Below are 12,519 nucleotides of genomic sequence, written 5' to 3'. Positions count from 1 at the left end.
CATTGATGTTTGTATCCCTTTCTCCTTCCCTTCCCCTCTCTCTAAAAATAAATAGACTTTAAAATGAAATAAAACAATAATGGGAGCAACTATAATAGCATAAACAATAACAAAAAAATCAACAAGGAAGTTGATTTTATTAATCTTAAATGAAACATTAGACCAAATAGACATTATCAATATTTATAGAGCTTCCATATCAAATACCAGATAACACATTCTTCTCTACTGCATATGGAATATTCAAGGATTGTCCATATGTTGGTGTACAGAACTAGCCTTAAAAAACTTAATAAAATTAAAATCACATTAAGCATATTCACTGACCACAATGCTTTGAAATTATAAATCAACTGGAAAAATCTTGAAAAACTACAAACGTGAAGATTAAACAGCATGCTACTAAACAACAATGGAGTCAAAGAAAAAAAATAAAATCAGAGATCAAATGATACATAGAAACAAATGAAAATGACAATGTAACATATCAAAATTTGGGGGATGCAGCAAAAGCACTAATCACAGGTAAACTTATAGAATTACAAGCCTACCTCAATAAATAAGAAAAATCTCAGATAAACAACCTAACATTTCTCCTTAAGGAAATAGAAAAAAAAGAACAAAACCTAAAGTCAGCAGAACAAAAAATTATAAAAATTAATGCAGAATTTAAAAATTACAGAAAAAGAACAACAGAAAAAATGCAAGAAGGACCTGGTTCTTTAAAAAGAATATATCGTGTATATATATATATATATATATATATGATATATATATATATCATATATATATATCATATATATTTAAGAACACTCAAAATCAGAAATGAAAACTGAGAAGTTACATTGGACACCAAGAAGTACAATGGATTATAGGTTATACATCATCAAATACAATAACCTAGAAGAAATGGAATATTTCTTAAAAATAAATATAACCTTCCTAAACTGATCAAGGAGGACTGGAAAATCTAAATAGACTAATCAACATTAAGAAAATTGAAAGTCATCAAAAACCTCCGAAAATATAAAAGTCTAGGACCAGATGTCTTCACTAGTAAATCTACCATTCAAAGATTTAATACCTATTTTTTTCAAACTTTCCTTTTTTAAAAATAAATTTTATTGATTATACCATTACATTTGTTCTATTCCCCCTCCTTCATTCCCCTCCACCCTGCACACCCCTCCCCCACCATTCCCCCCTATAGTTTATGACCATGTGTCTCAAGTTATTTAGATTCTATATTTCCCCTAATATTCTTGCCCTCCCCCTATCTATTTTTTACCTACCATCTATGCTACTTATTTTCTGTATCTTCTCCCCCCTTCTCCTCCTCCCACTCCCCTGTTGCTAACCCTCCATGTGTTATTCATTTCTGTGGCTACGCTCCTGATCTAGCTGCCCTCTTGGTTTGCTTTTGTTTTAGGTGTGGTTGTTAATAACTGAGTTCGCTTTCCTTTCACTGTTCATATTTTTCATCTTCTTTTTCTTAGATAAGTCCCTTTAACATTTCATATAATAAGGGCTTGGTGATGATGAGCTCCTTGAATTTGATCTTATCTGAGAAGCACTTTATCTGCCCTTCCATTCTAAATGAAAGCTTTGCTGGATAGAGCAATCTTGGATGTAGGTCTTTGGATTTCATGACTTGGAATACTTCTTTCCAGCCCCTTCTTGCCTGTAAGGTCTCTTTTGAGAAATCCACTGACAGTCTGATGGGTACTCCTTTGTAGGTGACTGTCCCCTTATCTCTTGCTGCTTCTAGGATTCTCTCCTTCATTTTAATCTTGGCTAATGTAATTATGATGTGCCTTGGTGTGTTCCTTCTTGGGTCCAACTTCTTTGGGACTCTCTGAGCTTCCTGGATTTCCTGGAAGTCTATTTCCTTTGCCAGACTGGGGAAGTTCTCCTTTATTATTTGTTCAGATAAGTTTTCCACTCGTGGCTGTTTCTTTTCCCCTTCTGGTACCCCTATATTTTGGATGTTGGAACGTTTAAAGATGTCCTGGAGGTTCCTAAGCCTCTCCTCAATTTTTTTAATTCTTGTAACTTCACTTTTTTCTGTTTGGTCATTTCTTCCTTCCTCTGGTCCACCCCCTTGATTTGAGTCCCATTTTTCTTTCCATCACTAATGGTTTCCTGTGCATTTCCCTTTATTTCAATTAGTTTAGCCTTCATATGTTCCTCTAATTTGTGACTATAATCAACCTGAGCATCCTAATCACCAGTATTTTGAACTGTGCATCTGAGAGGTTCGCTATTTATTTTTTGCTTAGAGTTATTGGCTCTGGGGCTTTGAGTTCTTCTTGAGTCATATTTTGGACTGTTCGTACCTGTTATGTATGAGGAGCGGAGCCCCAGGTGTTCACCAGGGCATGGCAACTCAGTCGCTGGGTTGTGATGCTGTATGTGGGGGTAGGGTCAAAGGAAAGCAATGGCAATCCCCTCTGCTGCCTCCTGCTGCTGGGGCCCGAGCGGTCCGTCTCACTGCTAACTCCTCTGCTGGTTTATCTGCGTGCGAATGTGTGACTGAGGTCAGCCTGCCACCCCTCGCCCTCACTGGGTCTGCCCGATGCTACCCTGGCTGCCTGGTTGCCTGGGGTCGGGGGATCTTTCCTGCCCATCCCTGCTCAGCTGCTGGTTCCGCCCCTCTTACCAGTCCGGTTGAATGGGTTTGTTGTTGTTGGACTTCCGTGTAGTTCAATTTTCTGTTCTTTGGCTGCGTCTTTGTTTACTAAACCTTTGTTGTGTTCAAACTTGGTTGTGGGAGAAGGCACGGTGTTTCCACCTATGCCTCCATCTTGGCGGAAGTCCTCAAACTCTTTTAAAAATTAAGGAAGAAGCAATACTTCCAAACACATTTTATGAGGCCATCACAATCCTGATGCCAAATCTTGGCACTGACAACACAAAAATTATACCAAAAATCCTGAACAAGATACTAGTAAATAGAACACAACAGTACATTAAAAACATAATGTATACATCATGATCAAGTGGGGTTCTTTTCAGGGGCCTAAGGATGGTTCAACATATGCAAACTGATCAAGTAATACACCACATTAACAAGTGATGGATAAAAATCATAAGGTAATATCATAGATGCAGAAAAAAGATTTGATAAGAAAACAACATCCATTTATGTGTAAAACATTCAATAAAATAGTTATAGAAGGAAAGTACCTCATTAAATAAAGGCCAAAATCCTCAGCTAATTTCACACTGAATAGTGAAAAACTGAAAGCTTTCCTGTAAGATCAGGAAAAGACAAGAATGTCCATTCTCACCACTCTTATTTAACAAAGTACTGGTGGTCCCAGAAAAAGAAATCAAGCCAAAGAAAGCCATCAAAGGCATCCAAAATGGAAATGGAGGTGTAAAATTGTCACTTTTTGAAAATGACATTATTCCATATATAGATAACTCTAAAAAAGCCACGAAACAACTATTAGAAACAATATACAAATACAGTAAAGTTACAGGATATAAAATCAATGTAGAAAAGCCCATTATGCTCCCATATGCTAACAATAACATATCATTAAAAGAAATAAAGAAAAAAATTCCATTTGAATTTAGAAAAAATACCTAGGAATAACTTAATAAAGTTATTAATTAATAACTTAGTATCTATTAACTAATAACTGTAAAACATTGGTGAAGAAATTAAAGAAAACACAAATATATTTATAGGTATTCCACGAATAGTGGAATACGTTTAACCTGGTTGAAGTTGCCTTATTAAAGCAAGATACAAATTTAATGCAATCCACATCAAAATCCCAATGGTAATTTACAAAGACAGAGAACAAAAGGTCATCAAATATTTATGGAAACACTAAAGACTCAGAATAGCAAAAGCAATCCTGAGAAAAAAAGAACAAAGCTGGAGGTATCATATTCACTGGCTTGAAATTCTTTTACAAAGCTACAATCATCAAAATAGCATGGCACTGGGAAAAAAAAAAGGATAGCAGACCAATGGAATAAGATGAAAGCCCAGAAATTAACCCACATGTATACAAGCAAACAATTTTCAACAAAGGAACCAAAAACATATTCTGGACAAAGGGTAGCTTCTTCAATAAGTGGTGCTGGGAAAATTGGAAAGCCACAGGCAAAAGAATGAAACTCTACTGCTGTTTGACCACACATACAAAAAATCTCAAAATTAAATAAAGATTTAAATATAACATCCAAAACAATAAATTACACTGAAAAAATTGTAGGCACTGAACTTATGGATCTTGGTCTCAAAGATTTTGTGAATTTGACCCCAAAGGCAAGGGAAATAAATGTAAAAATGAATAATTTGGACTGTATTAAATTAAAAATATCAAAAAAAGGGCAACCATATGAATAAGAGAAAATATGAGCAAAGTATACCTCTGATAGCTTCCGGCCAAGATGGAGGCATAGGTAGATACCCTTTGCCTCCTCTTACAACCAAAAGACAAAATGAAAAATAAAAAATAACCAGAACTGTCAGAAAAGTGAACTGTATGGAAGTCTAACAACAAAAGAGTTAAAAAAGAAACATTCACCCAGAGTGGTAGGAAGGGCGGAGATAAGCAGTTAGGGTGGAGAGGACCAGCGGCAAGGCAGCAGCTGGAAGACTGGGGTAAGCAAGGTAGCAGCTCACAAACTGGGCACTCCAACCATTTGCGTGTTGATAACCAGGAGAAACAACTAGGGAGCTACAGAGACAGCACAAACATGGGATCCAGTACCAGGAAATAAAGCCTCAAAATCTCTGGCAGTAAAAAACTGGGGAGGGGGGTGCATAGAAGGAGAAACTCCCAGCCTCACAGGAATGTTCACTGGAGATGGTAACAGGGTCCTAGAACATATACAAACCCACCATTCCAGGAATCAACAACACAAGTTCCCAATTTGCTTGTGGGTAGCAGAGGACATGACTGAAAGCTGGTGGAGAGCTGAACAAGTAGCATTGTTTTGTCTCAGACACCTCCCCCACATATAGCACCACAAAGCAGCAACCTGGTTGACCCTGCCTTGGGAAATGCCTCAGTCTCTGTCCCTTAGTATTCAACAGCTGCACCAAGACCAAAAAAAAAAAGGCCCAAATGAAAGAACAAAGCAAAGCTCCAGAAAAAATACTACTAAGCAATGAACAGATAGCCAACAAATCAGATGCAGAGCTTAAAACACTGGTAAGCAGGATGCTCACAGAAATGGTTCAGTATGTCACAGAATAGAGGGAAGAGTAAAGGCTATGAAAAGTGAAATAAAGGAAAATGGACAGGGAACCAACAATGGGAAGAAAAGTGGGACTCAGATCAAGTTAGGACTAAAAGGAAGAAATAAACATTTAACCGGAACAGAATGAAGAAATAAGAATTCAAAGCAATGAGAGGCTGAGGACCCTCTGGGGCTACTTTAAACGTTCTAATATCTGAAACACAGGGATGACAGAAGGAGAAGAGGAAGAGCAAGAAATGAAAAACTTAGTAGAAAACACAATGAAGGAGAACTTCACCAATCTGGCAAAGGAAATAGATTTCCAGGATTTCTAGGAAGTCCACAGCATCCCAAAGAAGTTGAACCCAAGGAAGCGCACACCAAGGCACATCATAATTATATTACCCAAGATTCAAGATAAGGAGAGAATCTTAAAAGCAGCAAGAGAAAAGGAAACTGTTACGAAAAAGTGTGCATACGATTGTCAGCTGATTTCTCAAAAGAAACCTTACAGGCAAGAAGGGTCTGGAAAGAAGTGTTCCAAGTCATGAAAGGCAAGGACCTACATCTAAGATGACTCTATCCAGCAAAGCTATCATTTAGAATGGAAGGGAAGACAAAGTGCTTCCCATATAAGTTAAAGCAGTTCATCATTACTGAGCCAATGTTATAGGAAATATGAAAGGGACTTATCTAAGAAGAAGGCAGCCCTGGCTGGTGTGGCTCAGTGGACTGAGTGCTCCCCTTAGAACCAAAGCATCACTGGTTCAAATTTCCAGTCCAGGGCACATACCTGGGTTTCGGGCCAGGTCCCCAGTAGGGGGTGCACCAGAGGCAACCACACACTGATGTTTCTCTCCCCTTCTTCCTCCCTTCCCCTCTCTAAAAATAAATAAAATATTAAAAAACTATAAAAGTAAAATATTTTTAAAAAAATGATCAAAGTTATGAACAGTAAAAAGACAACAAACTCACAACTATCAACAACTGAACCTAATAAAGAAAAATAACTAGAACAGGAACAGAATCACAGATATGGAGATCACATGGAGGGTCATCAGCGGGAAGGGGTACGGGGATAATGGGAATAAAGGTATAGGAAATAAGAAGCATAAATGGTAGGTACAAAATAGACAGGGGGAGGTTAAGAATAGTACAGGAATTGGAGAAGCTGAAGAACTTATATGTAGGACCCATGGACATGAGCTAAAGGGGGCAGGGGATGCAGGTGGTAGGCAGGGTGCCACAGCAGTGAGGAATAAAGGAGGAAAAATGGGACAACTGGGACAATAATATATTTTATTTATTAAAATGGGACAATAATATATTTTTATTAATTATGCTGTTAATAATGGCATAATTAATAAAATATATTTAAAAAACCAATATATCTGATAAAGGGCTCATATCCAAAATATAAATGAACTCATAACCTCAACAAGAAAACAAACATTATAATTTAAAGGACCTAAACAGGCACTTTCCCCCCAAAGATACAAATGACTAACAGATATATGAAAAGATGCTCAACTTCATTAGTTATTAGGGAAATGCAAATTAAAACTACAATGAGATAGCACTTCACATCTCTTAGAATAGCTATTACCAACAAGACAAGTAGTAACCAGTGTTGGAGAGCCCGTGGAAAAAGAGGAACCTTCATTTTCTGCTGGTGGGAATGTAAACTGGTATAGCAACTATGGGAAACAGTATGGAGATTTCCCAAAACATTAGAAATAAAGCTACCTTATGACCTTGCAATCCCTCTTCTGAGTACCTACCTGAAAAATTTGAAAACATGTGTTCATAAACATATATATATATCCCTATGTTCATTGCAGTATTATTCATTGTAGCCAAGACACAGACATAATCTATGTATCCTTAAATGGGTAACTGGAATAAGATCTGGTACACATATACAATATACAATGGAATACTGCTCGGCCATAAGAAAGAAATATTGCAATTGGGACAACCATGGATGTATCTTGAGAGTATCACACTAAGCAAAATAAATGGAATGCTAAAAATCAAGAACTATATGATTTCACTCATATATAGGACATAAAAGTAAAGCAACAAATGAACAAACAAAGCAAATAAACTCATAAACACAGACAACAGTATGAAGGTTATCAGAGAGGAAGAAGGGTGCTGGAGAATTAAGAGGGTATATAGAAATAAAAAATGGGATGACAGGAGACTAGACTTTGGTTGGTGAGCACACAATGCAATATTTGAATAATGGAAACCTGTCTCTGTAAAGTGGAGAACTGTGTTTACCCAACACTAGTAAATGCACTTTGAAAACCATAAAGCACTATGTTAAAAAGCAATTGCTTTGAACATGATGCTCACTGTTAGGGGATCTCAGGATTCAGTTTCTGGGCTAGTCAGGCTACCAGAAGGGACTCACTTTGTGCCCTGGTACTTCTGTCCCTGGCACAGCTTTCATATGGAAATCCACCATTCCCATCTTTTCTAACAAATTAGTGTTTCCTATTATTGACTTTTCTTTCTTTGCTTTTGCTTCTTCTCTCTCTTGGGCCAATCTGAATCAAAGAGAAAAATATAAAGAAACCAACCACATTATTAGTTGTGCTGTTTTAAAAAATATTATAATACTGTTTAACTTTAGAGTGATCATTTTAGGGTCTCTCAATTTTCCCTTTCACCTATGCACTTCTGGCCATTTTAGCCTTCCTCGATTCCTTCACTCTTCCTCATAAGAGGTGTTTTTCAGAGCCCAATCTGACTAGTCTTGATTATTTCTACCCTCATAATGAAGAGAATGCTGAATGCCATCCCAACCTTCTGATTGAAATTGCCCACCTTATTTACGCCTAAACAACTATGCTGATCAATCATTGCTGGACTCTCTGCTTCTGGTCTGTTTCTTCACATTCCACCATCCAGAATGTCTATCAGATTTATGCTCATGCAGGCACAGCTAGCTGCAGGCACTGATTCAAAGCAGTGGCACTGTGTTCTCACCCTGCTAAGGACTGGGGTCCCAGTTTCTGTAGATGGCAGGCAATGAAGTGCTGCTGAATAAAAGTCTCATTACTAACCTGTTCATAGATATTCCCAGCTGAAGAACAAAACCAAATGCTCATCTGTCTCACCTGACCACTCCCTCAAAACATGCCTCCTGTTTGCCACTTGCCTTTGACCTTATTTTTCCTTGATCTTGAACAATGTTATCAATGATATCACTCCATCTGCATATTTCAAAAATGTTCCCTCTTTTGAAAGTTCCCAAACTTATACAATCTTTCCTCCCTGAGAATACCTTCAGGAATTTAAGGTACTCCAGTAGTTATTACAATGCCTTGATCTTAATCATTTGCCTAATTAATCCTATGCCTCTCACACAGGAATTTCCTATTATCTTTATCTTTGTATGACACTAGCACTGAGTCAAAAATAACATAAGCAACACAGTAGTGTCTATTAAAATTTTAATATATATAACTCCAAGACACAGTAACTCTTATGGCCGACACAAACCCCACAGGAAGTTCTGCATTATGCAGGAGCCATCCTCACGGGTTATCTATTATCATGAAATAGTAAAAACAGTCTCAATGTCCATATCAGTGGGGGATGGCCCACTATACTGTGGTTCAGCTATTTTCTGAAATAGTACTAAACACTCATTACAAAAAAGAGGGAGATCAATACTGCCACAAGAGACTGTGTTAAAAAAAGATAACATAGGCCTATATTTTCATAGCTTAAAATACACATATGCAAATGCATTGCATTGTCTTTTTTTTGTGGAGTCTGGGGTCATGAAAAGTCAAAGGTGAAAGGTACTTTAGCTCTGCTTGTGAGGTTTGAATTTGCTAATACTGTAATAAATTTATTACTTAATACTTTCCAATCAAATAAGTGAATGTATGAAACCATTTACAAAATAAACACTGTTTAAATTCACATAGAATAAATCTTACCTTTGCAAAAAGCTTTCTTTTGCTAATTGAATTTGTAGTGTTCCACCTTTCCACTTTGTTTTATTTAAAACAGACATACCTACAGAGTAAAGAATTATTACCCAGTTACATGGCAATGCAAAATACATTTCAGAATGTGGTTTTCTATTTAGTACATACCAAGAAAAGTAGACTTGTAGATCACAAAGATACAGAGAAAACAGAGTAAGGAATTTGAGATATGGAGTGAAAAGGCCTAGATCCTGATTTCACTTTGACCACTTACTAATGGAACCGTTATATTCCCTACCTCCCTGTGACTGGAAGATATAAGTGAACCAAATGTGTAAACTATAAAGCAAAAATTTTTGACATTTGTTTATAAAGTAATGTCAGAAACTTCTAGTGAATGATCAACATTTAGCATTTCTCACACTAAAACTATAAAATATTCATGTAATTTTCCTAAGGGGAATTAGAGGACACTTTGAAATTCTGAAGTATCTCACCTTTATTTATGACCTCATATACTTATTACTATGTAACTTCAAAACAAATTAGCTCCAAGTGACTAAACTGTGTTTGCTATTCACCTCATTAATAATAACCACTAACAGAGAGTAGATTGCCCTTAGATACTATTTTAAAATACAAAGGTACTTTTCTTCAATTTAATCTTCACAGCAATATTCTGAGGAAAGCAATGTCTTTGTCACACATCGGATAAACAAACTGGGGCTCAAAAGTTTAAATTAACTTGCCACAGGTCAGATCTGATGTGTTCTTAACTACAACTCATTTGTTATATATACTTTCTCACTTAACAACAGAATTAAAGCTTTTTGTTTTCTTGCAAATGAAATGAAAAGGATGATAGCCCTCTTTCTCTATAGCAGCACCTCTTGACTTCTCAGCTTCCAAATAACTAGAATACATTACTGCATCAGTGGTGGTATGGATTATCTCTCCTTTCATTTCATTAGAGACCAGAGTTTGCTGTTAACCTTATTAAACTGACTAATTGAGATTTCATAATTTCAAAAATATGGCCTTATAAGGGCATACACTAAATCCAGCCTTCTGCTAACAGCACTCAATCATAAGAAAATAACCTCCCTAAGAAATAAAAACAGTGGGGAAGAGGATGGGAGTATGGCATAATATCCAGTGGAATATGTGTAATAGGCAATTTCTATGAAAGTTTTGTCTCTTGTCCATTTTTTAGAATAGCATTTTTGAGCAAACTCATTACCAATGTGCTCTCACATATCTGCTAACTCCAAATGGTATTAAACTAAACCTCCTGTGGTTCAGCTATTTTCTGAAATAGTACTAAACACTCATTACAAAAAAGAGGGAAGATCAACATTGGCACAAAATATTGTGTTAAGGATTGTGTTAGGCCTCTATTTTTATAGCTTAAAATACACAGGATATTGTAGGATACCAGAATTCTCTTGATCATGGTTGCCCCTCTGGATGACTTAAAAAGTGGTCACTGAAGTTTAGATTTGAAATGAAGTTTTCCAATTTACAAAGTGACATAAACTGGTCAATAACACAGAAAACATCTTACATTTTTTCAGGTCTGTTTCTGTTACTCTGATGTTGATATATGCAAAAATTTTATGTGGGTTTCCTAAAAAAAATAGAAAAATACATTAATTTAAACCTTGATCCAAAGAACAATGTAAAATGATTAACTTTCTAAATGTTAAAAACAATGAGCTCTTGGAAACCTACTTTTTCAAAGAAAAACCTTGTTTATTTTTCACTGGGCACAAAGACTGCATTTTCCCAAATATGATTATCAAAATATTTCAAAGAAATGAGTTAAAAAATGTCAAATGATCAGTTAATTATGTTATTATTATTATGTTCTGTTGTTATGTTATGATTCCATGTTAGTGATATTTTACTAAATAGGACACCTAATGAATATTAGATGTTAGCTCTGAAAACTGAAAGTTACATGTTTCAGAAGTGGCATGTTTTATAATTTAAAGCATTTTTGATTTCAGGAATGTAATTCTGGGCAAGTTCCACAGTGTAAGTTTTATATCCAGGGCATAGGGCAGGGTTTGCAGGACAGTGTCCTACAATGATACACAAATCACTTTAAATTTTCTGAGCTAATCTTCATTCCTGTAGTTCCTGTATTTTGTGATAACTGTTCCAGTTAGATCTGCCTTTAACTACCCATGAAGGACTATAATGTTACCTTGGTCATCTTTCCGAGTGATGATCTCCACATCAGAAACTTCTCCAAATCTGCTGAACTGATTTTGTAGGTCCACCTCGGAAATGTTCTGGCCAAGGCCACCCACAAAAAGGCGCTTTGTTTCTCTGTTGGCTTTCATAAAGGCTGGGAATACAGTGCGAAGTAAGAAAAATAATTTTCTATCTGCAGAGAAGAGTTCTTTCCATTAGTTCTTCTGAAACCTAAAAAAAATTGAAAAAGAAAAAAAACCAATTCTTTACCTTGAACCTTCTATGCTAACTGGTTGTCTGAACTTTCACTATTGTACTTCTAAATTTTATCCCTGGAGATTATGGTCAAGCTCTACATGTTCTTTCTCCATGAACCCACTTTGGAACAGCACCTCTACAGATAGACACAGGTACGGCAGGTGCTTTGATGCTTTCCCTCAAATGAGCGCAATATTCATTTACTTAGCCACCTTGTTAGACGTTTTTCTTTTATTCATTTATTCACTTTAACAAATACTGACAGAAATGGGATGTGGCAGGTCAATATGCTAAAGGATTAAAAAACAGAAGGTGCTCCATCCTGGTGTCCTCACAGCCCTATGAGAAGTAAAGGACGCAATTACAGCACTGTCACAACAGGAGTGCCTACAAAATGCTGTTCAGGCAAAGACAGCAACTAGTATCATTGCTAATACAGACCTGTTTGTGCTTGTGTCTGTTTATTCTTACTATGTGCCCGCGTTGTATGGCAGTTTGCCCGCATCTCATTTTTCAGATGAAAAGGAGAGGTGAAGTTACTTTCCTAACGTCACCCAGAGAATTAGCGAAGCCAGAATTATAAGCCAGGTCTAACTTCAGAATCTTTAATGCCTAACTATACCAGGAAGGTTGCTGGATTAGAAGGGGCTCGAGAAAACTCTTCCTCGGGTACTAAACTTTGAAGCCCTCTAAGAGATCTCTAATCCCGTTTGGCACTCAGTACCACACCCTACTTTTCCCAAAGAGCTGATAGATTCCTGCCACTCTACATCCCAAAATAGCGCCCAGAAATCTAACGCACGGCTCATGTTCTGGGCTTGAGGCACACAATACACCTCCCTGGTGGACTCCTCTGCCCCCAACCTGCCCACCCCAGCCTTCTTCCCCCTGAAGACCCAAAGACCAG

General features: G+C 36.8%; 1 protein-coding gene across 2 annotated transcripts in view; it reads right to left on the bottom strand.

The window, feature by feature from the left end:
- The window catches only part of NOL8 (nucleolar protein 8), a 42,695-nt gene that overhangs the window by 29,836 nt on the left and 340 nt on the right, over positions 1–12,519 (bottom strand). For both annotated transcript variants that reach the window (XM_037037149.1, XM_037037148.1), the window contains exons 2-5: positions 11,365–11,585; positions 10,720–10,782; positions 9,165–9,243; positions 7,625–7,760 (exon numbers count right to left, since the gene is read on the bottom strand). In XM_037037149.1, coding sequence (XP_036893044.1) covers positions 7,625–7,760; positions 9,165–9,243; positions 10,720–10,782; positions 11,365–11,503 — 417 coding nt within the window. In that variant the 5' untranslated portion in view covers positions 11,504–11,585. The remainder of the gene's footprint in view (positions 1–7,624; positions 7,761–9,164; positions 9,244–10,719; positions 10,783–11,364; positions 11,586–12,519) is intronic.

The sequence above is a fragment of the Sturnira hondurensis genome, unplaced genomic scaffold, assembly GCF_014824575.4.
Source record: "Sturnira hondurensis isolate 20B ecotype Veracruz unplaced genomic scaffold, ASM1482457v3 Scaffold0022910, whole genome shotgun sequence".
In the NCBI taxonomy this organism is placed as follows: Eukaryota; Metazoa; Chordata; class Mammalia; order Chiroptera; family Phyllostomidae; genus Sturnira; species Sturnira hondurensis.
Note: the sequence above shows the minus strand (reverse complement) of the source record. Positions and strands in the feature narration are given on the sequence as shown.